Source organism: Gadus chalcogrammus, chromosome 14, assembly GCF_026213295.1.
Source record: "Gadus chalcogrammus isolate NIFS_2021 chromosome 14, NIFS_Gcha_1.0, whole genome shotgun sequence".
NCBI lineage: Eukaryota > Metazoa > Chordata > Actinopteri > Gadiformes > Gadidae > Gadus > Gadus chalcogrammus.
Window position 1 is genome coordinate 23277304 of NC_079425.1, and position 27168 is coordinate 23304471.

The window sequence follows — 27168 nt, forward strand, 5'->3', positions numbered from 1 at the left end:
TCTGCGCATCTTTGAATTAACCGAACTACGATCGAGGACCAGATCAGCACACAGGGAGACTTCTCCTCTGCGATCGAACCGCGGAACCCTCACCTCCCAGGGCCAGATTTTAGATTTTGACATCCCTGAGTCGCTGGCCTCTTCTGACAGCCCACAAGTCGTTCACCTGATCCTCATCGCCACGTTTTGCAAAACTCGGTGCTATGTCCAGACCATCTCTTTAGTTACTGTAGCCTATTCAGTGATTGACTTCCTCTTCTTCTTCCTCCATTCGTCCTGCCAAGACCCCCATCGGTCCTCTCGTCGAGCCGGGAGAATGCATTCCAGAACAGCGGTGGTCGCGGTGGTCCTCCTGGGGCACGCGATGCTGCTGCCCTTCACCTGGGCGCAGAACGGTAAGAGAGGGGACGCGACCGTGCCACGGAAATCTATCGTTAACTTGGTTGGGGACGCGACCGCGCCACGGAAATCTAGCGTTAACCGGGCGCAGTGGGGACACGACCGCCCCACGGAAATCTAGCGTTAACCGTGATGGGGACGCAACCGCGCCACACATTTCTCGTTAACCGGGGACTGGAGACACTACCGCCCGGAGGAGCACCTCGCTAGGGCGGAATGCTGGACGACGACTTTACACACACAGACAGACAAACAGACACACGTTTGCAGATACACAAACACAGACACATATCAACGATTTAATCACGAATCTCACAGTCGGAGTAGAATGAACGCACACCCCCGGTGCATCTATCAACATGTCCAATGCAACGGTTTTCGGCGGATTGGGCATCACGACAAGGGAAAGCATCGTGATACTAAACTAGTCGCAAAGTGACGTCTGTGCGTTTAGCGGTGCACACAGAATCAACAGTGGAAGGGGATCGCTGTGATTTATTGTTATTTACAGCTTTGTTTTTTATGCCAGCGCTATTATACAACGGGTTGTGTTACGTGGGGCAAAACTCGGTCGTTATCCTGACAGTGTATGTCGGAATAATTATATAATTCGTTAAGAATATGTCGGCTATCAGTGTCTCCCTGTCTACGGCATGTCGTTCTGCAGGTGGGTTGGGTAGACTAACCTGCAGGCCTTTGCTGAATACTATGAATGACCTTTTTCGACCATGCAACATTGCAACCACTGCAAGTGTTATGACTCGTATGTTCAATCGGGTTCCTGATCTATGTGCAAATCTAAATGCAATATGTTATATATTATATATATATATATATACCGTAATAATTTTCATTTTTGTTTGCAAAAGCAAGGCCTATATGGTGACATCCCTATGATGTCAACATACAGTAGCCTAACTATGTTTTCACCATGGGTTAGGTTATCATAGAAAAGAGTCAATGGTGGTGTCCTTCAACACATTTCTTCGAGATTCTTAACACTGAGAACAGGTTGGTTTCTAGGCTCAATAATAAGGACATATTGTTGCATGCACATGCTCAATTGTGGCTGTGAGATATTATTTAGAATCTTGTTACATAACCATATTGTGTATAATCAGTATCCATCAAAACGAAAGGAAAGCAACTTTTCTAAGCCATGTGTAAAGGGAAACACCACCACAACGTAGTCCCGGACCCTGCAGCGGTTATATAACCGAGTGTGTTCCTTGACTTCACATCAGATCTCCGTATTCGGTGATCTCAGGTTGGAAATGGAATTCACACGGAATCCTCCTTTAGTGTTCGCATCTGGGTGGAAAATCAAATACAATGCTAAGCCCCGTGTTGTTTGAGTAAGCTTCTGCAAAGGCATTCCCAACACTTGGCAAGTCCTTAACCAGTGCTAGCGGCCTAATTCTCAACACACAAAAACATAAGCACAAGGACACAAACCCCCACACAGACACACAGTCGCACAGAGAACCCCAGGGGTTAATGTGAGACACACTGGTGCCAACCTGTCACTAATATGCACGTTCTTTATCATAAAGATAGAGCGGGATGGAGAGATATGTTTCTCACATAGTTTTCCTTTAAGGCAGGATTTACTTTTTCAATATCCATGGCAATATGCTAATAGGGTCTCTGAATCAGTCCTACTTATTTATCTCCCCCAGTTCAGATTGAGGGTTGATTGACGCCTGCCATCATGTACATTTTCCTCGGTGGTATTTCACAGTGGAGGCAGCAATGTGGAGAGAATTGTAATTAAGAAGTGCACGAGATGTAATCACCGCATGAGCGAAGTAAAGGGGAGTTTTTCCAGTCCTTCACATTCCCTCGACCTGGCGAGAGCAAGGACGGCCAGATTCTTTGACAGATATTTGGAGGACTGTAAATAGCATCTGTCCATTCTGCCCTGATCTATTTTTATCCCCCAAGAAGCCGCACCGAGAACTGAGGCTTTAAGGTCTTTTGTGGTAGTGAATCCATTAACCCTTAATGGATGGCTCCCTTGTGCAACCCTTTCTGAGGTCTCAGTGAGCTGCTCTGCACTGTTTATATTCTAGCAGGCCGGGTTGGTCAATGTGTTTAAAAGATGAATACCAAGACTGGTGATGGGTTGTGGCCAGGCTGACCCGCGGCCTTGGTGCTCGACACTGCTTTCCCCCTACATACTACACATGATACGTGTATTATCTTGCCATAAGGTCAGATTACATTATATATATTCTGTGTATAATAACACCTTCATTGACGTTTATCATCTCTTCACCTTTATTTACCAATAATACAAAAGAGTAAGCCCCATATGATGTCCACGTCCCCAAATGACTAAATGGGCATTTATCAAAAACCATGGCTGATCAATAAATCGAATGCAGATCTCAAGCATGTCAACAAATATTGACCTTGAGAAGGTCAATACTAATCAATAACCTGAATTGTCATTTTTCGTGGCTTTTTGATGATGCCGTCATTATTAAAGCTCCACTAAGTAGCCTTTCACTGCAGGTGTTTGCTTTATGCTAGTGTGTTTATTTCTATAGAATAAAAGCAACCCACTCACGACGTCCATGTCGACAATACCGAGGTCGTGCTGCACAGCCGGTCAGCCCATGTCCTCTGGGGCTAACTCTAGCCATGAGAAGCTGCTTGTGGGCAAAGTTACACCAGGGGAGAGTTAATGGTTGACAGAACATTGAGCAACTCTCTGAGTCATTGATTAGCCTTCATGAGCGTTGCTCTTTTTGGGTGGAGTTATTCTTGCCACCGCGGAATACCAAGTTTTTCCACAAAAAACTCTGCAGGAACAGAAATGGTGAATTGGTACCATGCTAACAATGGAGTGGCAGTCTACAGAACAGCCTTACACAGCATAAATGGACAGCTTCAGTCTTGAATGTCAGTGGTAAAACTTAATGTGCTTACTTAGTGAGATCTTCCTACACATGTCATCCCTGACGATTTAACCGACGGCAAACCCCCTCCGTCTGCATCATCGTTATACAACCTGCCCAAAATGGAAAAAATTAGACTTGATAATACTCACAATTTATAGTTGTTGTATAGAAGACTCTTAAATAAATGACAGCGAACTAGGCCAGCCGGTTAGTCGCTGTACATCAAGTGAATGAGGAGAGTAAGACCTATAAATAAATGGGTCATTAATATTTTATGAATCCCTGTATGTTTTTTATTCTCATCATACGTTCATATAATAGGCTGGCATTTCTTATGATTGTGATTATACGGATGACCAAGCATTGGAATATCATACATTAACAAACATACTGTTAGTAAGTTATTTTATAAACATGATGTCTTCGCCCAACTATATAGAGTTTCTACCCAGCTTGGATATGGTAATGCAGTCATACAATTCAAAATACTGTAGCCGTTGACTCATGCGTATAGATGACTTAGAACTCCTACAAGAGTCATGTTTGTATATCCCGTGAAACCAACTGAATAAACTGCATTGATGTGAGATGCAGCCCACGACCTGAGTTAGTGTGAGCATATGCATTAAAGACACTCATTCCACACCACCAACAGAGTGAGTGCAAACCTCTGCCCACTAATGCATTTCATCCCTTCAGTCTGTGAGCCAGCCTTTCGCCTGCTTCTAAGCAGACAAATATATTGGCAATAATAATTGGTCACATTTAGGAATTCTGGGAGAATTATCTTTCACTGCCGCTGCTATTTTTAGCGTCAGTAGAGATTCTCCAATGACAAGGTGCTGGGGGAAATGCAGCCCGGCTTTCTCGCCAGTCATTAGTAATATCTGTCTCCGTGACCTTGAGGAGGAGCACCCAGGAAGTGTTGAATGGTTTGTGTGGCTGGAAGATTATAGCATTCCTGTCCGCTGTAGGTGTTATTGGAAACGCTATCTAATTTACCACTTCTGTTGGATGATGAGCGACAGCTCCTAGGATTGACAGCCTCTGTAGGCGCCCACCCCACACACTTCCTGTTCTGGAAACACTGCCTTTGCAACTAGTAGCTGTGGTTGCATTGCATTGTAGTTTCAGGTGGATGATGATAATGGTGTATTTGCATCAACGACATATACACCGGCACATAATGCGTGCGCAGATAAACAGATTGCCCAGCATGGTACCCCTTCAGTCGCCTCAGGGCTTTTTTCCAGTAGCTGCCTGTTTTGTGTGTGATGTGGGACGCAGGACCAGAAGCCAGGTTGTAGGCAAGCAGCTGACTCACTCAGGCTGCATGGTGGCAGTGTGTGTTCTGCTCTTAGTTCTCAAGGGAGGTCTCTCACTCAATCTCTCTCTCTCTCTCTCTCTCTCTCTTGCCCCACTTCCCCCGGTGTAAATAAAGGGTGACTGCCAACACAAAATTAGTCAGATGTTAATTACAACTACAATATAGTTATGCCACAAGGTTTTTGAATTTGTAGGTAATGGTCAGTTTGGCATTTAGATGTGCATACACTGTAGATTAGCTGTAGAGTTAGGCATCTATCGATGTTTTATGTCCATTCCATTATTTTATTAGTTTCTCCGGCTAGAATGATTATCATAAGGCTGGCCTTCCTTGTAGCAGGAATTTGTGGTCTCTTCTTTAATGTACAAAACCACAGATCTCCATAGAGGGCTATTATTGTTGCTACAATGTTTCACAATGGTTTGATTAAATAATGACTCTTCATCAAGTAAGCCACCATTTAATGAAATACTTTTATTTTGTCACACAAATCCGTGAGCACATTTCGAGCACAAGTGTTGAATAAAATAACCTTTCCAAGGGTCTACTCCTTTAACCATTTTGGTTTCAGGCAAACAGCCAGTTGAGCTTGTAGCAGAAATATTGTTGGGTCCTAAAGACTCCTTATTATCAGAATGTGTTTCACTATTCTCCCTGGTATACACTTTGTGTATAGGAATGTACACTACTTGATGTACTATGATACCTATTACTACCTTAGCCTTCGTCCGAGCTGAAACATTCAATCTAGTTGTTTGCAAAATGTTCTAATTTAATACCACACTAACAGTCTCACCCAGTGTAACAGTAGGTAGCTGTGCCTTTCTTCTCCCTCTGGGATTATAGTGCGAGTTTGATAGGCCCAGATGTTTCGAGAGAAGCGACGCAAAAGCTACTTATTATAATTCTGCCAGGTTTTAGATGAAGGCCGGGCTACCCAATATAATGAGAGTCCTTCTTGGTGAAGGTACAAGTAATCATCCTGATCATTTTGTTGGCTATGAATCATAGACTGGTCTTGGCACAGTGGCTCCCTGCCTTCATGGTACACACCCGATCAATGCTTTTTTCACGGCAGTGTATGAAGCTTCTTCTAAAGACTGGCACAGCCTGTTTGGCAATCTTCTGTTCTACTGAACACATTGTGGGATGTTTGTTTTACAAGAGGTGCAGAAAGCTGCTTGACTACTTTTAATGAGGAAGTACAATGAATTATGACTGACTCTAAACAAGCTATCTTCCTATTTCTACTGGCTTGTAATACAATTTCAATACAAAAGAAAGTCGGGATTCATTGCAAAAGGGCTTGTCATTTCCTCTGTGTGCTCTGGGCTGACCTGTAAATTATTAGTTTCTGAATTGTTATATTACGTTATATAATTAAATATGTAATAAGTTATAATCATGTTCTACCTTGATGTATTTGTTGATATATTCAGATGTGGTTAACAGCTGTGTCCAGAGGGTGATCAGAGAGGCTCAGGACCCAGGTGTTGGGTCTTACGAGGAGTTTAATTGTGGTGCCAGTGGATTGGGGAGTCACTAGGGATGGAACGGTTCACGCAGAACATCTGAACCATTCGCTCGTCAAGGTTCGGGCCACGTTTGTATTGTTCGGTTAATCCATGTGTTGTTTGTAATCACGCTATCCGGGGCGACATCTCAGTCTCGTATGCTGCGTTTCTTTTCTACCGCCGGCGTCTCGACTTCTCTTTCCTCACTAACCAACTATTCACGCTCCTCCTCCTAAATCCAGGATCTCTACCTACTAATAATAATGGGCTGCTAGGGTGATGCCTTAAAGCAATGGTACTCCGTCATACTAACTTGGTTGAGTGCAGGGTTAGGGGTACCGTATGTACATCATTTTAAATGCACATATGCATTTAATGCAATAATCACCTAAATTGACATAGGGACACCATGGTGAAATGCACTTAAATCACCTTAATGCGCAACTTGCAGGTTGTATCCAAAAACCACTGGGATTTTCCTGTGGTGACTTCTGGCATATGACACACTAAGGCCCAATCCCATTTCTACCCCTTACCCTTACCCCTCCCCCTTGTTTTGAAGGGGTCAGGGGTAGAAATGGGATTTGGCCTAAACACTTAACCCTTACTTCTAATAAGCCTTGAAGTCACCCTACAGCAGAACATGTCAATAGAACAAAGACTAACAGTTAAAGGAGGGAACATAGAATAGTAAGTGATCAGAAAATGAAGCCAGATTGTACTAACAAACAAAATTGAAGCAGATTTTAACATTTTCAAACTCACAAAATTCTCACTTCCTCTTCAACAAACTGCATGCTCAAAATGATGTTGTTTTGGACTGGTGAAATTATTATTATGCATGTGTGTGGTAAGGTTGGCTTTATATTCCAGTAGACGGATTGGCATGTACATACCCACGGTGTTGGGCTGTCATTTAGACAAATTAAGCTTAAGGGAAAAATTCCAAACCACTGATTGTGACTCGTCACATGATTTATCATCGGCTCAAGCAACGCTCAAATCCAGCAATGAAATTATAGAGAGCTCATACACCAAAAACCTGTCTCTCTTTAGTTTGTGCTTATGTTGAAAGACAAACTACCATCACAATAACAACTGAGTTTAGGAGATTCATGAAAATAATCATTACTAACTGAATGTGTTGACTTGGAATTTAAGGTACAAATGTACTTTTTTAAATTAAGACTATAAATACCAAGGCATGAACAATATCGGTGGTATTATCTTACATTTCTCTAACGCTACACAACAATTATTTTGTGTATAGGTTTAAATCCCGAGCTTTGGCCAGTCAGCAGTGACTCACACCAACGACATACCCTTTTTGCCACGATGATTGTATACTTGCAAAGAAATAATAAATGAAACTCTCTGAAATGGGCTGTCAGGGGCTAAACATCAAGTTTGGCTAAAAGCTACAGACAGATTATGTAATTCATATTTCTTTTATCTGTATTATGGTGGACCAAATATGTAGTACTATTGTAGTACCTCTTCTCAAAGGGGCTGTTGGGTAAAGGTGACTTTAGCAATGTTGACAACATCGGTAGGCCAACAACACAAAACCTTATTTGACGCCTCTGAAAACGCAAGACATTAGGGAGAAGGGACACAACTTTGACTAACATTTGGTGACTAACTGGGTTCAAGAGGTGATTCATTTCTGCTTTCTTGTTAGCCCTCGTTTCCTTCTGATTCTGTTTTTACTAGTGCTGTCCAGTGATTAAAATATTTAATTGCATTAATGTCATAGTTAACTCTTTTTTTCCATTCTAAATATCCCTTGATTTCATGCTGCTAGCCTTTTAGTGAGATCAGAGAGCGTTGAGAAGGACAGTAAGAAGAGAGACCCGCAGTTGTAGGCCTATCGTGAAACGTCAATAGCCCAGGCTTTTATTTGTTTCAATAACTGAACTTTCGAACAAAACTCTTGCTCAGCAAAGATGGGAAATACTTTAACATTTATTATTTAAACCAGTATGAATATTCCTACCGTACGTAGGCCTATACACATTACTAGGCTATTGAATAACGCCTACACACACACACAAACACACACACACACACTAACGCTACTTGCTAGACAGCAGGTGAAAAAAGTACAACATTTGCCAAGCCAAAAGAGCGTTAATCACTCGCTTAAAAAATTGACGCTGTTAAAATTGGTTTGCGTTAACGCCGTTAATAACGCGTTAAACTGACAGCACTATTTTTTAACCATCAACTCTATTTTGTATTCCTCAATGAAACTGCTTGCTTTCCTTGTCCATCCCTTGGCCTTGTTCTAACCTCTTTAACGCTCTAACTCTTTTTCTACTCCTTTTCCTTTCCCTGCCTGATGCGATTTCCCCTCTCCAGCCGGGTTTGTGAAGTCGCCAATGTCTGAGATCAAGCTGACAGGGGACACCTTTGAGCTGTACTGTGACGTGGTCGGTAACCCCGTCCCGGAGATCCAGTGGTGGTACGCTGAAATCAACCGGGCGGACTCCTTTAAGCAGCTGTGGGGCGGGGCCCGCAAACGGCGGGTTACTATTAACACGGCGCACGGGGCCAACTGCGTGAGCGTGCTCGGCATCACGCGGCTCACTCTGGAGGACTCGGGGACCTATGAGTGCCGAGCCAGCAACGACCCGAAGCGCAATGACCACCGACAAAACCCCGCCCTGAGCTGGATCCGCGCCCAGGCCACCATTACAGTGCTACAGAGTGAGTTGAACAACCTAGATGTCCCCAGTTAAACCCCTCCCCCCCCCCCACCCCCCCCACACACGGTGGACAGCCCTGACCAGACATGAACCGAAACCTGCAACAAGCACGTATTTTTTGGATTGTTGTTTCCCCTTTTGCGTGAGAAACATGATCAAAGTGTAGCACAGTAAACCGTCCTTTCTTCGTGTGTACCGTGCTGCTTTTTTGTGTCGTGGTTCACTTTTTTGTTTGATGCTACCGATGACCTGTGCATTCATCCGCATTCCCATTGCATTGCAACCCCAAGCAATTTCTGTTTTTTTCTTTTGGTCGTTTTTTCGTCGCGGCGCTTTGAATACTGGTGTTGCTTTGGATTGGCTTTTGCTCCAAGCAAGTGTTAGAATATTGACCCTAAGAAGGCAGAAGGCTGTTGATGTCTTAGGAGTGACCCATGATGTCAAATCTTTACTGATAAAAGTATTCGCTTCCGCTGATCCAGTCTTTATAATGCTCCAGGAGAGCATTATAGCAAGTTTTGCGAGAGATGGTTTCTCCATGGACCACATAACCATTTGCCTTCTTAGCCATTAAGGGTGAAGCTGTGAATCAGTAATGACATTATATCCTCCCACTTCTGCAGTTCACTGAAAGCCAACTGAAACCTTTCCATCAGACCAGGAGTTGGTCTAAGGGAGAAGTTAAGGCTGCATACTCACAGTAGGCTCGGTAAGAGCCGCAGACACTTTTCTTACCTTCAGATTCCAATTCACCTATAGGTTTTCTCCAACTGTGAATATTAAACCAGTTTTTTTCTTTTTTAACCCTGTAGTCATCTTTCAGCGTAATGTGTTATGTAGTGTTGCAGAGTAATATATTTTATTCCAATTCCTGTAAGGTCTGTGAAACGAATGGTTCAATAAGTACATAGAAGATGGATATTGTACCATTTGGGAAGCCACCATTTGGAATATCTTTTTGGTTTATTATGTCATCACAGAAATGAAACGTTCTTATATACATGTACATGTTGACGATATTACATGTATATAACAGGCTATACATAGTTGCCCGTTCATGTGTATGTATAGTTTGAAGCTGGGGAACGTGCACCAATGGAGCTGCCCTGTAGGTGTTGATCATTTGAGGCTGTGTTTGTTTATAGCTGTTGTTCTATTTTAGTACAATATATTGTCATTCATTCCCTTGCAAAGGACGTTTGACTGTGGGTTTAATTTGAAACTGGGAACAACAAATCTTAACAATGCGTATGCTGCTCGAACCACGACAGGATGACATTTGGGGTGAAACCCTTGTGTGCAGTTAATAACAAACATGTGATTTATTATATGTTACATTGACGATAATGAAAATGATTATTAGATTTGTCAGAGAAAGAGAAACAGATTCCTTGAAAACAACACCCTCGTATGGTGAGCTCAAGAACATGGGGAAATATTCTCTGTGTATGCTAAGGGCGCTACTGGGAATCCCTCTGGAAAGGCAGCTACTGTAATGTGCTAAAATGTCAAGATGATATGTTTTTAATGTGAAATACAATCAATTAGTCGCCCCTCCCTAAATACTGCTATGAGATCAGCTCACTGGTCACGCTGTGTATACTTTTTCATCTCATTGATTTGTTTTCTCTGTGCAGGTGCCCTACAAACAACCTTTAGTGAAAATAGCCTGTGGACCACTGTGCCATCTTTGTCAAATGTTAATTTATGTAACTAATGTTTTGTGTGTGCCCATGTCCCGAACATGCTATTATTAGACCACAAGGTTTTGCATGAGAAAGAGAGGAAGAGATCCCCCTGGCTATTGTTAGAGATACAGAACTGCATGATAAAGGAGCCATGAATGCTAATAGAAGTCACTCAGTCATCGGCACCAGCAGCTCCCCCACTAGGTTTGCAGGCACGCTTGCAGTGGCAGCCAATAGTAAGATTACGATGCCCCGCCCCTCGGCTCCTCCCCTCCGGGTTTCCATGGTTGCAACGGTTGGGCCCGCCTTGGGGGAGGAGGGGCGAAGGCAGTGGAAGCCTTCTCCTCACGCCTCGTAGCAGAGGGGAGGGTGCTGAGGCTGATGACACTTCCGGCCTCCCACAATGTCCTTGAGAGACAGACCCTGACATTGCTGAGTACAGCGCGGCTGCTGCATAGACATGGAGAAGGCTAGCTGCTTGGATCTGAAGCACAGGAATCATGTCAATGGGATTTAAATTACAAAAGGACCATTCGATCGTGTTTAAAGATAACACCAAAGAAGTTTACTGTACATTCTCATCTTCTGATAGCTGGATTGCTCGAGGCCTGTTAAAAAGGTCATATCACCAGTGCTCCAACAGAGTACTGAGGCTATTTCAGGGCCATATTTTTTCTATATCTATATTTAATGTTAAAAGTACACATTCTGAATGGAATTGTAACGTTTGCACTATGCTTCATTTCAGTTCACAAAACAATCTCTCTGGATAAATAATCTATTTCAAGCTTCAAACCGTAAAAAATGGTCGTGGCTACAGAGATAATTTTGTAGTAGAATTAAAATGCTGGTGTGTGTATTGAATGTAGCTTTAAGCAGCTTAGCAGATCCAAATAGAGCCCTGCTAGCTTCTGCCAGCTCAATGCTATTCGCGTAGTCAGGTGGGCAAGTTAAGGTTTTGGGTTGAGCATTTTTGTTTACCACAGAAAAGATACATCATATACTATCGTATAAAAAAGAAAATACAGCAAATGTATGCAGGATTCAGCGTTGAATATGAGAAGCAAACAAATATCTTTTTTTCTTTACATATTAACTTGCATATGTGTGCATATGTATGTCTGTCTGTCTGTCTGTCTGTCTGTCTGTCTGTCTGTCTGTCTGTCTGTCTGTCTGTCTGTCTGTATGTATGTATGTATGTATGTATGTATGTATGTATGTATGTATGTATGTATGTATGTATGTATGTATGTAATTATGTATGTATGTATAAATATGTATATATACATAGCTGTTAGGATAGGATTGTGCTTTGTTTCGTCAATACAGAGTGTTGCATGCAATTGTGTTTGGTTCATGACCAGCCTCCTACGCAGATCTTGGGAACAGGCACTCAGCCTGCAGCTGGCATGTGAGGTACTACATTTCTGTGCCTGTGTCAATTTAACCGTTCTGATGGTGTGTCTTCCAGAGCCAAAGATCAATGCCAGCGATCAGATCATACTGTCAGCCGAAACACATGCCCAGCCCTTCACCATGTGGTGCAACCTGACCACCACTGACAACGTCCCCCAGGACAGCTTCTGGATGAAGAACGGGGTGGAGATAGATACAACGCGGACCAAGAATAAAGACACGTCGCACAGGTAGGGCAGAATCCTGTTTGTCTGTTGAGAAATGTCACGAACGTAATGACAAGAGAGCCCTTCAAGACCTAGCTAATACCTAAGTCGACTGTTGAGTACTGAATGCAACCTCCTTATATAGCCACGATGTAGTATTTTAAACATAAAGTTCACTTATCCCCGCCTTGCCAACACTTGGCACAACTAGGATGCCTAGACCTATGAGGCATGTCACCCCCAGGTGCTAACTAGTCGTTAGTTTCAGCTGAGGCATAGTGTGGACTGAGGAGGAACGCTGTGATGTAACCCCTGTTGACGTTCCACAAACTCTTCCTTGCAACAAAATAAGACCCATCGGTGTGAGGCTTGTCACATTGCTTTATAATAAAACCAGGGACTGCAGATTTCAAATTAACTAGGTACTCAAAAAGGAACAGAACAGCCCTTCCTTGATTAATCCAAAGATAGATTTTGTAATAGAACACAATACATGCCTAATTAAAATGCTTTCTCCAGAATAATTTGGAAATAGCATGTGATAGTTATATATTGTGTGTGTATGTATGTGTGTGTGTGTGTTAATGCAGAATCAATAAAGCCAAGGCAGATGACGCTGGGGAATACATGTGTGTTTACACATTTGAGAAGGCACCAAATGCTAACACTACCATTGAAGTAAAAGGTAAGATCTCCTGATGCATTACAAACATTGACAGACGTTACTGAAAATGTTGAGACTACAAAAGCCCAAAATATTGTGCATTTAATATCACCTAGAGGAAGGAAAAGAGGGAAAAAGCCGAGGGTTCACTAGAAAACCTAAAGCTATGAGTGGGAAGTTGTTTGCGTTCATCTAGTGCGTGGTTAAGGACATGGAGCCGTCCCGAGGCTGTTGTCAATCTCAGCCTTCACTGAGGAAACAATGCAGCAGAAGGTGCAGCCACCTACTAAGCACACACTCACTAACCAAGTCTCGTCTCACAATGCTACAGCGCTACTCTCGCTCAATTTGATAGAGGAGTTTATTACACGTTTCTATGCTGCTTTACTCTTACATGTGTGTAACGAACTGTACATTAGCATACCTCCCATGATAATCGAAAGCAAAAATATGTGTGCACTATTACAGTCTTTTTTAATGATGTGATATACAGCCCACCAGAATGCCTCTACCTTGTCTATTTCACAAAATCTTGACAACTCAGCAGTTATCTGAAATAAGGCAGTGGAAAGAGTAAAGCTAGTTTTAGGGCTAGCTCCCATGTCCCTAAGCGAATTTTGTATGCTATGCCGATGGTGCAGTGAGCCTGTACTCCTCAGATTGTAACTCGACTGTCTGATTACATAATGGGTGATGGCCATGTGTGTTCTGACTTCATTGCCTGGTAAGATGACAGAGCTAATTGCCATTCGAACTTCAGTGTCCTACCATTTGGCAGACTGGCGGTCTGTGAGCCAAACTTGACACTTGTCAGTTCTCCGGAGATGCGATGCGTTTGGCTCTCTATAATTTGGCGTTGCTGTCGTTTTATTGTGTCGTGGCGATTGCTGTAATGTAATGTGCATCGACATTCCTTATTATTATCTTTTAAATTGTGTGTCTTGATGGATGGTGGCGATCACTGCATCATTATAGTATAGATAGAGCTCCTTAGTGTGTGCCCATGACTGCAGTTCACCAAGATCTCCTCGCCTACAATGTCCTTGGCAGTCTCATCCTTATAGGACTGAGCTCAGAGGCAACAGATGGAGTGCTGTGTGATGTGGTGGGATTAAGGTTCTGAATCCCGTCCCAGCCATCTTTATGAGAGCAGAGGAGTATTGTCTGTGTTACTAAGCCGGGCCACAGATAAACATTTTACCCTCCATAGTTCTCAAAATTGCAATGGCTGTATTTATTTGACATTTATTTTTATTTAGTGTTTCAAAATGTCTGTCAATAATTAATTATAAAATGTATTATAATAATATACACTGGTAACAATTGAAAGCAACATGCAGAAAGAGCAGACAAGTCAGTCAATTTCTTTAATCTGTGACGTGACGTCACATTAATCTCATTTCATTCAAGTCTTATTAACAGCTATGACCTAGCTCATCCTCACGTTGAGCTGATATTCATAAAGTAGCAACCTACCTCAGCTAAGGATTAGTAATCACAGGCAGTCAGGAGTGTGAAATAGTGGCTTCTCCAGGTTTTTAGCACCACTCAGAGGGCTGTCTCAGCGCTGTCAGTCATCAGCATTATTCAATGAGCATCAGCCAAAGATGATCTTGGCCCCTCCCCCACATGCACAGCACACACGCAGCATTACATTGGTGTGATGTCATCAAATATCCCCTTCTGGTTTGCACCAGATTTTGATTTTCATCTTGTGCAATGCACAGTGCCAAACAAACAAAAACAAAGCTTTGCTGCAGACTTGCTATGATTTTCATCATTATTTTTAAGAAACGGAAGCCCTTCTCTCTCTGATGCCTAATATGTATTGTTGTTTTCGTGTAGTAAATAAGAGTAAATATAGTGCCATTCAGGTTGAAATTTTCAGAAGGCACTGGTAAATTGAACGTATAACATTTACAGTCTAATGGCGCCCATGATATCCAAAGGTTAGGTTGTATTGTAACGCCTAGGTTTGACAAACTTCTGGTCAGGGAGAGGTAGTTTTTTAGAAATCTGTTCAAATATCTCTTGATCCTGTTCCCTTTATTATATTAAGTCAGATAAGTCTGACCTGATTTGAATTGTGTTTTTGAGTCAAATGGACTAGGGGTGTAACGGTTCAGATGAGTCAGGGTTTGCTTTGTTTCTTGTTTTTTGCTCACGGTTCAGTGCTGTATATTATTTTTTACCCAAGGGTAGGCTCGCTATGACATCAGCTGCTCTGTTCCTTGTCCATGCCCTAATATGAATATCTGCCCTGACATGAACGGTTAGTGGGTTAGTTAGTTATAGTTTAGGTTTAGCTCCGGCTGGCTTCACTCTCCTCGCGCTGGACTCTATACATTTGGATGGTGTCCCCATAAACGGCTCAACATGTTTAACCAGCTCCTGCTAGTATATCCTGATGATATAACGCACCACTGTTAACTATTTAACCTAATTATATGGCCTGGAGTGCAAAATGTGTAAAAATCAGGCAGCCTTTTTTCCTCTCTGTTAACCATTTTTCAAGCCGTCTTGAGCCATGCAAGTTTGCACACCGCACTGCATTGACATCGGGACGTATTCCCCTTACAACCTTTATACAGACTGATAGGGACGCAACTCTTATGAACCGGCCCAGTATTGTGCATCGGTGCATCGGGGTCCGTCCCAGATTGTCAAGCCAAAGAGCTTGTATTTAACACGGACATACCAAGACCCAGACTTAGTCTGCATTAGAGGGGTCTTAATAAAATATACAAATATCTAATACAGGAGATTTACCAATACACTTTTTACACATGAGCCTGAGCCTTTCAGGTTCAAAACCTGGATCGAGAACGGCCCGGTTAGCAACAGCCTGCTGAAGTGTGTCCGCTTTAATTCCCAAGTTTTGTCACGATCGGCCAGTTTGTGAGTCTACAGAGAAATGCACCTTACAGTGAAAAGGAAACAATAGTACGGTAGAATTGCGTTTCACACATTTGTTTATACCACCTGGTCCCAGTTAGAATGCAGCCTTAGGGAATTTGAGTCTTAATTGCTGCCCCAAATGGTATGTGTCTTAACTGTTTCAATGACTTTATCCTTCCAGCTGCACCTGACATTACTGGCCACAAGAGAAGTGAAAATAAAAAAGAGGGAGAAAATGCAACAATGTACTGTAAGTCTGTTGGATACCCGCACCCAGTCTGGACATGGCGAAAACTAGATGGAATATTCTACACGGTACGCCACTGTCTGTGGACAATACCTTCACTTAAAATTGATTTATCTGTTCATGTTTTATGTTTTCATGCGCGTGTTTGCGATGTTGTATACAAGGTCCCATAACATTGTGGATTGAACCTTGTGTTCCAGGACATCGATAACTCTTCTGGAAGGTTCTTCATTACGAACCGTGACAACTACACAGAGCTGAATGTCCTGAACTTGGACATAACCACGGACCCAGGGGAGTACCATTGCAATGCCACCAACATGATCGGCACCAGTGGAACCACCACTATTCTACGGGTGCGCAGCTTGCTGGCACCGCTTTGGCCTTTCCTCGGTGTTTTGGCCGAAGTCATCATCCTAGTTATCATTATCGTTGTCTACGAAAAGCGCAAGAAGCCTGACGAAATCATGGACGGTAAGAGACGATAATCAAATGGTATGAAGGCTGCTCAATTCTTAAGGTGTGGTGTCTATGAATCGCAGCTTCAAATAAAAAACGAGGAAATCTCATGCAGATTATCCAAAGCTGAAAAAAGTACATGCACATTTAGGATTTATTAAATTACAGAATGCTGTATTTTTAACACATTTAAATAAATGTCAAACTATCAGTTTGGAAGTACTTTGATTAAGCATAGACTTGAGATTAGAAAGTATGATTGGGAAGTTTTACTCAGAGATTATGCTAGTTCCTTGCCTGCGGCATTTGCTGGTACATCTATCTTTAGCAGTGCACTGAAGTAACATAATGTTACTATCGCACAAGAGGCTGGGATGTAAAGTCCACAGCTGTTAGAAAGACTGTTACTAATCAGCTTATTAGATCACACGTTACATAATCACTGAATATGTTTATTTGCTTAATTTTGCAAGAAGTAAGGCATTATTGATCTCTTCAATAGATTTGCCTCTTTTGCATGTCGACTGACAAAGGAGGGACATTTTGGTGTACAAGTATACACATTTTGAGTTGAATGACAACTTGACCTTTACAGCTGCACATTAGGTAAACAACAGGGGGTACCACAGCTAACCTTTCCAAGAGTTTGCTATTTTGGTAATGTGCTAATGGCTACAATAAAATATTATTTTCCCAACCATATTCAATAACAAACAGATGAATTCATCATCCCATTGCCTTACCACAGGGTTGAGTGTATAAATTAATACACAATATATGATTTAATTAATATGATTTAATCTTCCCCTCCTTCCAAATGGCATCATAATCTAAATGGGTGGTAAGTGAGTGCTTATGCATGCTTTCAGAGATTGCTGTGTTGGTTTGTGTGTTTTTTTCTAGCCTTAAAATTAATCTAAAAGCAGAGGTCTTTGCTTATCAAAAATGTAGCTATCCTAGTATACATGTGATGGTGTAATGGCCTAGATAAATCTTAGCCTGACAAAAATACGTTAGAACATCGTTATTTCCATAAATGATTCCTATTGGTACGTTATTGAGCCAATATGTAAATCAAATATGTCTGCAGCATTCTGCGTAGTGTACTTGGATGGATTATATTGGATGGTGGATTATATTTCCCATATTGACGCCATTCAAATCAGAAACGAGGACTCCCCACTCTATCTCTCTACAACCTCTCTAAATATCCCTTTAGCATCATGTATTCCTGGGGGGCTTTGTTCTTGGCCTACTCTGCACGCATTATAAATCATGTCCCCATGATGGTTAAGGAGCCTTTTAACACTCGAGCAATACTTGAGTGGTCTTGAACGAGGGTCATTTCTGTTTTCAAAAAAATCGGTAAAAGGTTTATGCTTCATTCTTTTTGGGCCAGAATTTGTAGGCTAAAAAACATGAATAAATAGTGTTCATGCATGCACTTACAGGCTGTTATTCTAGTGCCAACCCCATGTACAACTAATCTGTATTTACATCACGGACCTGCTAAATCGCTGCTTTAAAACATAGGATTAGCTCCATTACGACTAAACAGAAACGAGGATGGCGGGATTGTTGGTGTATGTCAGTCCGCACATTATCTATTCTACCCATTAGCTGCACAATCATTCCCCGTCATCTAACATTATAACTGCCATAAAACGAGCCACCGCGATAATGATTTGGAATGCTTCTGCCGCTGCCTACGTCTCCCGAGCTGCATGTTGATGGGAACACAGCCCACAGCCAAGGGTTTCTTACCTGTTGAAGCATCCTCATCCATATGATCAACACCGCCCACCAAGTCGACATCAGACCACAGGTCTTTGAACTATCCGTCACTCACTGCGATGACATTCTTCTGCCGCGCCCGTCTCAACTGTTGGTTAATGGCAATCTTCTCCGCAGGGTTTGAACGCCATCCGTCTTGTCCGTTTGACTGTGATTTTGGAGTTTTATGAAATGGCATGTCAGTTGAATAATTCATAGCATGGGGGATAGGATTTTTATCCGGGTTTTTGTTCAATGGAGAAAGAACATGGCTTATTACATTTGGTTCATTCTTAGAGCTTGACCTTCTCGCAAAATTAATCGTATCAATACGCTGGGCCATATTGTGGGGTGTAATTTAATAAATGTAGAGACAAAAAAATCTTTACACCTATCTAATTTGTTCATTTTTAATTAGTCAGCCTTGCTATTCAGAAAGCTGAACCGAATTGGCCGTATGACAACGCTTGGGTAACAAGTGTCTTAAATGTGTTTTCTGATTTCTTTCCTCTTTTCTTGCCAATCTAAGACGACGAACCAGCTGTACCAATGTAAGTAGATCAATACTTTCATCGCTCTATTGTCAATATAAAAAATCAATCTTCAGTGCTTGGGCACAAACTGTCAATAACCATGTGGTCTGTCTGGTTTCCAGAAAAACAAATTCAACAAACAACCACAAAGAGAAAAATATTCGCCAGAGGAATCAGAAATAGGGTACGTACTTGTTACTTGCTATATTATGGGGGAAAAGAGCATTGCACACCAAACTTGGGGAGCTTACTTTCATTCTCGTTTTCCATAGATGTGATGGCTGCACAACATACTCTGACCGCATGAAGGTATCAGAAGATGGTGGGAACTCCCAAGATGTTTTTAATAAAGCATTTCTTGTCTCTCTTGGTGAAACAATATCAGCATAACACTGGCAACAAAATGAACATAACGGCTGTCTTAAGCATGCCTTATTCAGTCTTAATAGAAGAACGATTTCAAGCCTGAATACAAAGACTAAACCCCCGCAGAGGTGAACACATTTTTAATGTGCTGTTGATGTCTCCCTTTTTTTCATTTACCCTGTCCTCCAATGAGGTGATCCTTTTTGTATTACATATCATGTAAAATGCATGCAATATAATTACGCAATAGGATGCTCAGAATATACATTTTCTGTGGTTATCCCTCATGTACTAGTATGTGGCTTTTTTGCGTCCGAATGACCTATTTTCCCTTCCTTTTTTATGGAGTCATCTTGAATTTAACAAAAAGATATCGGTATATTCTTGAAAGGTTTGTACAGCATATCATGGTCATTTAAGTATGTTTCATTTTGTGACTAGAGTCCACTTTTAACACAACTTTTATGGTGAGGCAAGGGCTTCAATGACTGTGGCAGTATTTAACTGAGAGTGATTACAGAAAATGACTATTGTGTGTTAAAACTAGCTAATGAAAAAGTGTATTATGATTATTTTTTTCCAGATTATCTTAGGTGTCTTGTATATGTTGCGGTATGAGTGTTCAAATGATAGCAAATCTGTAAAAAAATAATAATAATTTTTATATTTCCCAATTTAATGGATTGATTTTTATCTTTATTTTTCTCTCTCTTCAAATGTACAGCATGGCTATAATCCTATGCAATATGTATTCATAAATAGATATATGGAGGGCAGTTTGTTATACTCAGTGAAGCTTTAATATCGTGGGAACACTTGGAAGCTGACTAGCAAAATACACTGCTGTAGCTGCATGACTCCTATCAATACAGTGTATCTATGTGTGTTGAGGTGTAAATGGACCTGACTTGGGTTTGGAATGAGGGACCACAGTAACGAGCCACGATCTTACAAATGAGACCAATATTTTTTTTCTAAATAAAAAAAACCTATAAAACAAAGTCATCGCGTTGTTCATGGTCATCGTCAGACAAAGCAAAGAACATAGATCAAAAAATGAACACTAGCCAGTCACCCCGTTTAACAAACATATAAACAGCATGAAATAACGGTATGATGTAATCAGCATCTCCATACCACCGACACACAAGCTCGGCCTACGCACACACAGAAAGAAGAGAAGATAACGGATGACCTGATTTGACCTTCACTCCCTCCGCTGTGGAGATCAGTCCAGAAGCAGCTTCCTCATCTCGCCCTCCACCTCCTCCACAAAGGCGGGAAAGCTGGAGTCCAGCAGACAGGCCCGCAGGAAGGGCTCCAGGTCGCCTGCTGGCAGGGGACTGTGGCGGTACACCAGGGGCAGGGACAGGCCCTGCTGCCCGATGAAGTGCTGCGAGACATCGGTGGGGGAAGGACCTTAGACTGGGAGTACCATCCAGAATCACAGCTCTGTAACCCCACTCCACCCCTATCGTGTTAGCATATGAAATCAGCAGTACAGAATTGTGTTGAATAGGGCTTTGAAGAAGAAAACAAAGCAAATTGCAAATTTTTAATGGTGAGAAAAGACGGGGGGGGAAATGCAGTGTCAAGTCCCTCTCAATATTTTGAGTCAGCCAGCTGGATTTGCTAATTAGCATAGCTAATGAGTCAAAACTGCTGGTTAGCTGCATGGGTAGCCAGAAAAACCTGGCAGTGTTTATTAATTTAAGACCTGGAATAACCCAAATCAGACAAAAATAACACAGCTTTATTGTGATCTAAGAAAATGGTTGATTAAAAAATACTGTAGCTGCGTAAGTGTTTTCAGTAAACGACATGCATTGAAATAAACCCCATTTAAATGAACAGTGCAAGTCTTTTCCCATTCTTCACTATAGTGCATAGATACCTGGGCAAGACGTTGGATGGACAAGGATCCATGTACCATCTCGGGTTCACTTGTCACCGGCTCCCTCTGTGCAGTCTGTTCACACAGTAAAACACAGCAGACAGCAGAGGGGTCGTAATAGCCGGCCATGTAACCGGAGGGTGAAATGTCTAATCAATCACTTCATTATTAATTGAAGGATTCCAACCCATCAAAGGTTCCCACTCTATATCTCCACGGCAGGCTCTCTCAGTGTGTCCCACTACACCATAAAGGTCACACTTTCAACTCTGTACCTCACAATAAGCATTCCTGTTTTCGACTGGATCTGTTCCTGCTTCCAGGGCACTGCTCTTTCATGCAAACCATATAATTTGCACTTAGCATGTATACACTCACTCCCGAAAAGGAGTACAAATACATGAAATGCGTATTTAAAAAAAATAATAATAATAACAAATAAGGCTTAAGACGGTCTGGGATTAGTTCTTCGAATGCCAAAACCCTCAGGTGGAATCCTTAAAACATGGCCACAGAAATGTATTTATTCATGGGGTGTTAGAGCTAGAGGGAAGGTCTATGCTTGGGACACGTACTAGTAGTTTGTTGAGGAGTCCAGGTAAAACAGGTATTTGTATAAAAGGGAAGGTTAGCCATGTATTAAGATGATATATATATATAAATTGTTATCCTACTGTAATGGGGTATGTGCCTCATCCTCACCGCTAAGCCACCTCTAAGAGGCAAGGACAATAGTGTCAAGAGTGCCATCTAGTGGGGACACTTGAGCAGGTAACAATGGTGCTCTTCTTAACATAGAGACACTATATTCAAACCTTGTTCAGAAAAGTGTTGTGGGTTGGTTGTTCACAGAAGAACACATGCAAGAAGAATCAAAGCCATGAATGTTTACAGTCACACATCTGGCACAATTCTAGATCTAGCTTGTTGCAAGAACTGTAAGGGGGGACTTTCCATGGAAGTTCCATTTCTAATCTAGGACTGAGAGGGTCTTGTTCACAGCAGTGTCACACACAGTGGTGTGTTTGTGTGTGTGTGTGTGTGTGTGTGTGTGTGTGTGTGTGTGTGTGTGTGTGTGTGTGTGTGTGTGTGTGTGTGTGTGTGTGTGTGTGTGTGTGTGTGTGTGTGTGTGTGTGTGTGTGTGTGTGTGTGTGTGTGTGTGATGGAACACACACACACACACACACACACACACACACACACACACACACACACACACACACACACACACACACACACACACACACACACACACACACACACACACACACACACACACACACACAGTTATTTGTTGTGATGTGGGTTACCTGCTCTGTTGTTGTGGTGGTCGCAGTAGGGGGCTGATTTGGCAGTGCAGAGACACAGGAGGAAGGTGATGCTGTCTCATCTTGAGTGGTGACAGGCAGGTACTCAGTCAGCTTGACAACAGCGCTGGAGCACTCCTCCTGAGCCTCAGCTTTGCTACCACCAAACTGCATCCGCATCAGCCGGCTCTCTCCCTGGAGACAACACGACGCACTGGCCTTGAAGGAGCTGATGTGCCCTGGATTTAAATTCCTGTTTTTACATTAGGCATTCAAATAAAACCACTAAATATCTATCTGATCCACTGGCCTCTGTCGGTTAAAACGTAAGCGTTATTTCCATGTTTAAGATGTGAGGAAGGCACATCCACAAAGCCTTTGACGGACTAAACTCTAGCAATCGTAGGCGTTGACAGACACAAAAGCAACTGACCTTTACAGCACAACGAAAAAGCAGGCTATCTTTTTTCCTCTGTACTTTGAGAAATTCTGTTGCCCCAATTAAAGATATTCCTTCCTGAAAGAAAACAATTACCGGTATTATTATTATTATTATTATTATTATATAACATAATATTAACATTAACAAAGTTAATGAAAATCATAAGATACTGATGAGTTACTCAAGGCGTCCCAAAATCTATTACCAATGATGATCAATCATTTCCAAGCAAACAATATTTTTATATAACCACAATACACTGCAACTGGGCTCTTAAAATACAGGTTACAGCTCTCATCCACAAGCTGGTGGTTGGGATGAAGATGGGGAGAAGATACATAAACTTGTCTGCAGGGGTCTCCATTTACTCAATTACATTATTATCTCAGCACTCACAAGAGTAACTTAGCTCATAACCTAGAGGAACCTCGTCCCAAAAATGTAATAATAAATGTGCGTGCTTCATGTCTATGAGTATACAAAAGAATGCATGTAGTAGTTAAATATGTGAATAGTTGGTCTCAAAAGCACAAAATCATAATGATAGACAAGTGTTATGTGTTAGGATTTTCTTATTATTGCAATTAACAATGACATTAATAATTCTAGATTTTCTACATTTCAACAATTATTTGCAGTCAACAGAAGCGAATTATTTTCAGGTAAATCAATCAATATTCAGCTGTGCTCAAGGTAAAGGAAATAGGTCTGAGGTCATCTATGGACGGGATGTGTAGGCTATAGCGCTAAGCTCTCACAAAGGAAGGATTCAGAGTTTCAGAGACCAATCTCTAATAAACCCGTCTATCATCCAGCGTGAAAGCTCTCAGTGGTCAGACCTGGATATCTGTCTAGCAGGGTACCCTGGCTGGCAAAGATAGCTGTATCTCTTGTCAAAAAAACATTAATGAGACCTTCTTTAGCCCAATAGGCTCCTGCTTTTTCCAGGGCAGCAAGCTACCTTCTATAATGTCCCTCCACTGTGACTCATAAATATCAAATTTTCACTGCCTATTTTCAACCTTTTATCGTATCAACTGCATTGCTGATCCGCAAAATGATCTCATCAATAACAAAAGCATCTGGCCATGATCTGGGTACACAGATTCAAAGGTCACGCTTAAAATGTACCAACACCTCTTGTTCTGACTGCAACCAGGCGGGATCCTGCACAGCGAATTGAAAAGTTTAAGTCAGTGTGCCCTGATGCAGTAGGACGACAAATGCCAAAACAATGTTCCATGCCGCATATCAACTAGAGCGGCTATTTGTATACTGATGGTCAACAAGGCGTTTCCTAGTGGCCGTATTTCTGTCCAAATGTCCATTCGCCCTAAGGGGTAATAACTTTTTCTGCCCAAACAGCAGAACAGCCCAAAATAGTGATGGCACTATCTTTTTAACCTGTACCCAAGTAAACCTGAAATTAACAGGCCTGACGGGTCCTTGCCCCAGAGATTTGGGGTAAAATGTCAGACTGTTGTGCAGAATATTTCCTACAGACTTCAAAAAAACGGTTTCATCTGGAAAGCCATGGGCTCATTAAATCTGGCAGAGTATATTCCTATAAATCAGCAGCGTTTCATATGGGTCTACTTATTGGAAGGGGTAAAAAAACAGTCTCATACTAACATATGCATGAAGAGGATATATATATATATATATATATATATATATATATATACAGTCTTACGCACGCATCCATTAAATCTCCTTTCCAGTATGATATTCTTAAGCATGTTAGCCTATCATTGTCATTCAACGTCACCTTAAAAATCTTTGTAAATCACACTGGACAAATTAAAAAGGTAAAAGGGAGATTGTATGATCAGATGTAGCCTGGCCTGCTTACCAAGAGCTCCTGTCCAAGGGACACCAGCATGTGTCCAGACTCCACGATGGTCAGCACCAGCTCACGTTTACTGCCCTCTGCTTCAAATACCTGGTAGCCATAGACGTGAACACAGTAACGAAAAGCTCCATTATCATGGACCAGGCTGGGGTATTCCTGAATTCAGAGCACCCATCAGTTTATAAAAAAGAAAAAAGAAATTAGCATTTTTTTACATTGATATAGCCTACAAATGGTTTAGCCAGCTGTATGGGAGATCACCTGTAGGTTTAGGCTAGGTAGTTTAGTTCCTAGCTTGAAGCAAATGTTGAAGAGTAAACGACAGTAAAGTTAAGTGACCTTCCACTTATCAAAGTCGAAAGTTCAGACCTTCCAATTATCTCCTTCACCTTTCGACCCTGGCAGAAAACGGGCATAGCGCTTCAGAATCCACCGACAGCTGGTACTGGTAGCCATGATGAATAGACCTACACTGGAGCTGCGACGAGTAAAACTACACTAAAGCCGCAGTCAGTGGTACTACACTGACGAAGCGGTGAGTAGAATAAAGGGCTTTTTATGGTTCCACGTTCCCGCAACGCCAGGGGTTTACGGACCCCTTACGTCCTTGCATACCCTCCTTGCGTCCACCGCATGGGCCGGACGTGCGCCTCCCAAAAATCGTAACTTTCCGTCGGGGGACGCCGCAGTAAGGGCTGCCTGTGTTGGTCCTCTTAAATCCTGTAAACGTTCACGACTGCGTTGAGGCGTCTGCGTGGTCATAGCGTTGCGGGAACGTGGAACCATTAAAAGCCCAAACGCTAAAGCCGCGGTGGGAAAAACTACACTGAGGCCGCGGTGAGAAAAACTACAATGAAGCCGCGGTGAGTGGAACTACACTGAAGCCGCGGTGAGGAAAACTACAACTGTTGACATGAACGTCAACTGTCAAAGATTGTTACGTTTTAACCATTTAACCTTTTGACATACGCGTCGAATACATTGGTAGGCTATGTGACCCCGTCCAGTCCGGTCTGTTTTGAACCAGATTATTTTTTTTATATTTTATAGACCTAGCCTTAAAAAAAGAAAGAGAGATCAGAGAGAGAGAGAGAGAGAAATGTCCCCGTGAAAATGAATGCAAGTTTTTGCCAAAAGGTTTTGTTAAATATATTGATAGAATTTTAGTTGGAAAAGGTTGTACCTTTAAGATGAATAATATTTTCTCTGGACAGTTGGTAATAAGTCTTGTGTCCATAATAGGTCCATCAGAGCCTATCAGATAGGATGGGGCGCGACCTCGATCATGAACAATATATATCAATACATCATACATATCATTACAAAATACAACAATTCCCCATTCGAATCGTTACTTTGGATTGTTTTGAGCTGCTTTACCAAAGAAACATCATAGTAAAACATTTTGCACGTCCTGCCCAATATTTGATCAGGCATGCATGATAACTTAAGAGTAGGCAATGTGTTTTTTATCTCAGAAATGATAACATCAGATATTTCGTGGATATGTTGACCGCCAAACGACACATGCCCCCGTTTTACACTTCAGAAAGGAGAGAGAGAGAGAGAGAGAGAGAGAGAGAGAGAGAGAGAGAGAGAGAGAGAGAGAGAGAGAGAGAGAGAGAGAGAGAGAGAGAGAGAGAGAGAGAGGACCAGATGAGGTTAGGGTGTAGGAGCAAAACGGCGGTGACATAATGTGGGTCGAGGTCCATAATTGCGTACCTGTATGTTTGGTTTCTGACCAATAGAGGGAGCATCAAGGTGTGTTGAGAATCCCAAAATGGTGCGTGTTTAACCAAGGACGTTTCCGACAGCAAATCATTCATGCACACACGCGCGCGCGCAGACACACGCACGTCTATGCACGCACACAGACACACACAGATACACAAGGCTCTCAGCGCGTCATCTTCTAGATGTGTGAGTGCTATGTGTGTAGCCACTGGTTTGCTGTTGTACACGTGTGTGATCTGTGTGTGTGTGTGTGTGTGTGTGTGTGTGTGTGTGTGTGTGTGTGTGTGTGTGTGTGTGTGTGTATTTATGTGTGTGTGTGTGTGTGTGTGTGTGTGTGTGTGTGTGTGTGTGTGTGTGTGTGTGTGTGTGTGTGTGTGTGTGTGTGTGTGTGAGAGAGAGAGAGAGAGAGAGAGAGAGAGAGAGAGAGAGAGAGAGAGAGAGAGAGAGAGAGAGAGAGAGAGAGAGAGAGAGAGAGAGAGAGAGAGAGAGAGAGAGAGAGAGAGAGAGAGGGGGGGGGGGGGTATTACTGGCACCAGTTGCGCTTCCAGAGATAGACGTTTGGATGTCACCGGCGACAGCCAGGTGTCATTTGGTGTGATTCTTATTCTCGTGGTGAATGAAACCAGCATATTAAAACATGGTCCCCTATTCGTTTAATTACCAAATAAAAGAAAAATACATTCGTTCGTCCCTATGCACCGTCCGCTCACAATGGCACAATTATATCGATGCTATATTAATGGCTATATCATTAAGGCTGATCTAAATTACCATTTATGCTCTCAAGCATTGACATCCTCTGTGCGTGCAGAACACAGCCTGATGACGATGCGAT

The 27168-nt window shown here is 42.2% G+C and overlaps 2 protein-coding genes across 8 annotated transcripts; one reads left to right on the forward strand and one right to left on the reverse strand.

Moving 5' to 3' along the window:
• On the forward strand, positions 1 to 20117 carry LOC130403050 (neuroplastin-like). Of its 2 annotated transcripts, XM_056607170.1 has the most exons (9): positions 1 to 395; positions 8508 to 8855; positions 12014 to 12188; positions 12755 to 12849; positions 15908 to 16041; positions 16174 to 16447; positions 18735 to 18756; positions 18861 to 18922; positions 19011 to 20117. In XM_056607170.1, exons 1-8 carry the CDS (start codon positions 317 to 319, stop codon positions 18919 to 18921), a joined length of 1188 nt encoding a protein of 395 aa, XP_056463145.1. In that variant the 5' UTR covers positions 1 to 316; the 3' UTR covers position 18922; positions 19011 to 20117. The 2 variants fall into 2 exon arrangements, with proteins under 2 accessions (XP_056463145.1, XP_056463146.1); XM_056607171.1 differs by lacking the exon at positions 8508 to 8855 and having other exon boundaries at positions 3 to 395; positions 19011 to 20113.
• rec114 (REC114 meiotic recombination protein) lies at positions 18004 to 25467 on the reverse strand. Of its 6 annotated transcripts, XM_056607185.1 has the most exons (8): positions 24989 to 25467; positions 24861 to 24889; positions 24600 to 24689; positions 22739 to 22822; positions 22309 to 22500; positions 20999 to 21073; positions 20300 to 20497; positions 18004 to 18374 (listed from the first exon to the last, which is right to left on the reverse strand). In XM_056607185.1, the coding sequence occupies exons 1-7, from the start codon at positions 25053 to 25055 to the stop codon at positions 20333 to 20335; spliced, it is 702 nt and encodes a 233-aa protein (XP_056463160.1). In that variant the 5' UTR covers positions 25056 to 25467; the 3' UTR covers positions 18004 to 18374; positions 20300 to 20332. The 6 variants fall into 6 exon arrangements, with proteins under 6 accessions (XP_056463160.1, XP_056463158.1, XP_056463162.1 ...); XM_056607183.1 differs by having other exon boundaries at positions 18004 to 20497; XM_056607187.1 differs by having other exon boundaries at positions 18004 to 20497; positions 24861 to 24893.
• Positions 25468 to 27168: the final 1701 nt, after the last annotated feature.

Excerpts from the sequence above, each read along its gene's own strand:
- rec114 (XM_056607185.1), bottom strand. The coding sequence starts at position 25,055 with ATGGCTACCAGTACCAGCTGTCGGTGGATTCTGAAGCGCTATGCCCGT. Across the intron at positions 24,890-24,988 it reads TTTTCTGCCAGGGTCGAAAG|GAACTAAACTACCTAGCCTA; the intron begins GTGAAGGAGATA and ends GCTTCAAGCTAG. Across the intron at positions 22,501-22,738 it reads TTTTTCGTTGTGCTGTAAAG|GGAGAGAGCCGGCTGATGCG; the intron begins GTCAGTTGCTTT and ends TGTTGTCTCCAG.
- LOC130403050 (XM_056607170.1), top strand. The coding sequence starts at position 317 with ATGCATTCCAGAACAGCGGTGGTCGCGGTGGTCCTCCTGGGGCACGCG. Across the intron at positions 16,448-18,734 it reads GCCTGACGAAATCATGGACG|ACGACGAACCAGCTGTACCA; the intron begins GTAAGAGACGAT and ends TGCCAATCTAAG. Across the intron at positions 18,757-18,860 it reads GACGAACCAGCTGTACCAAT|AAAAACAAATTCAACAAACA; the intron begins GTAAGTAGATCA and ends TCTGGTTTCCAG.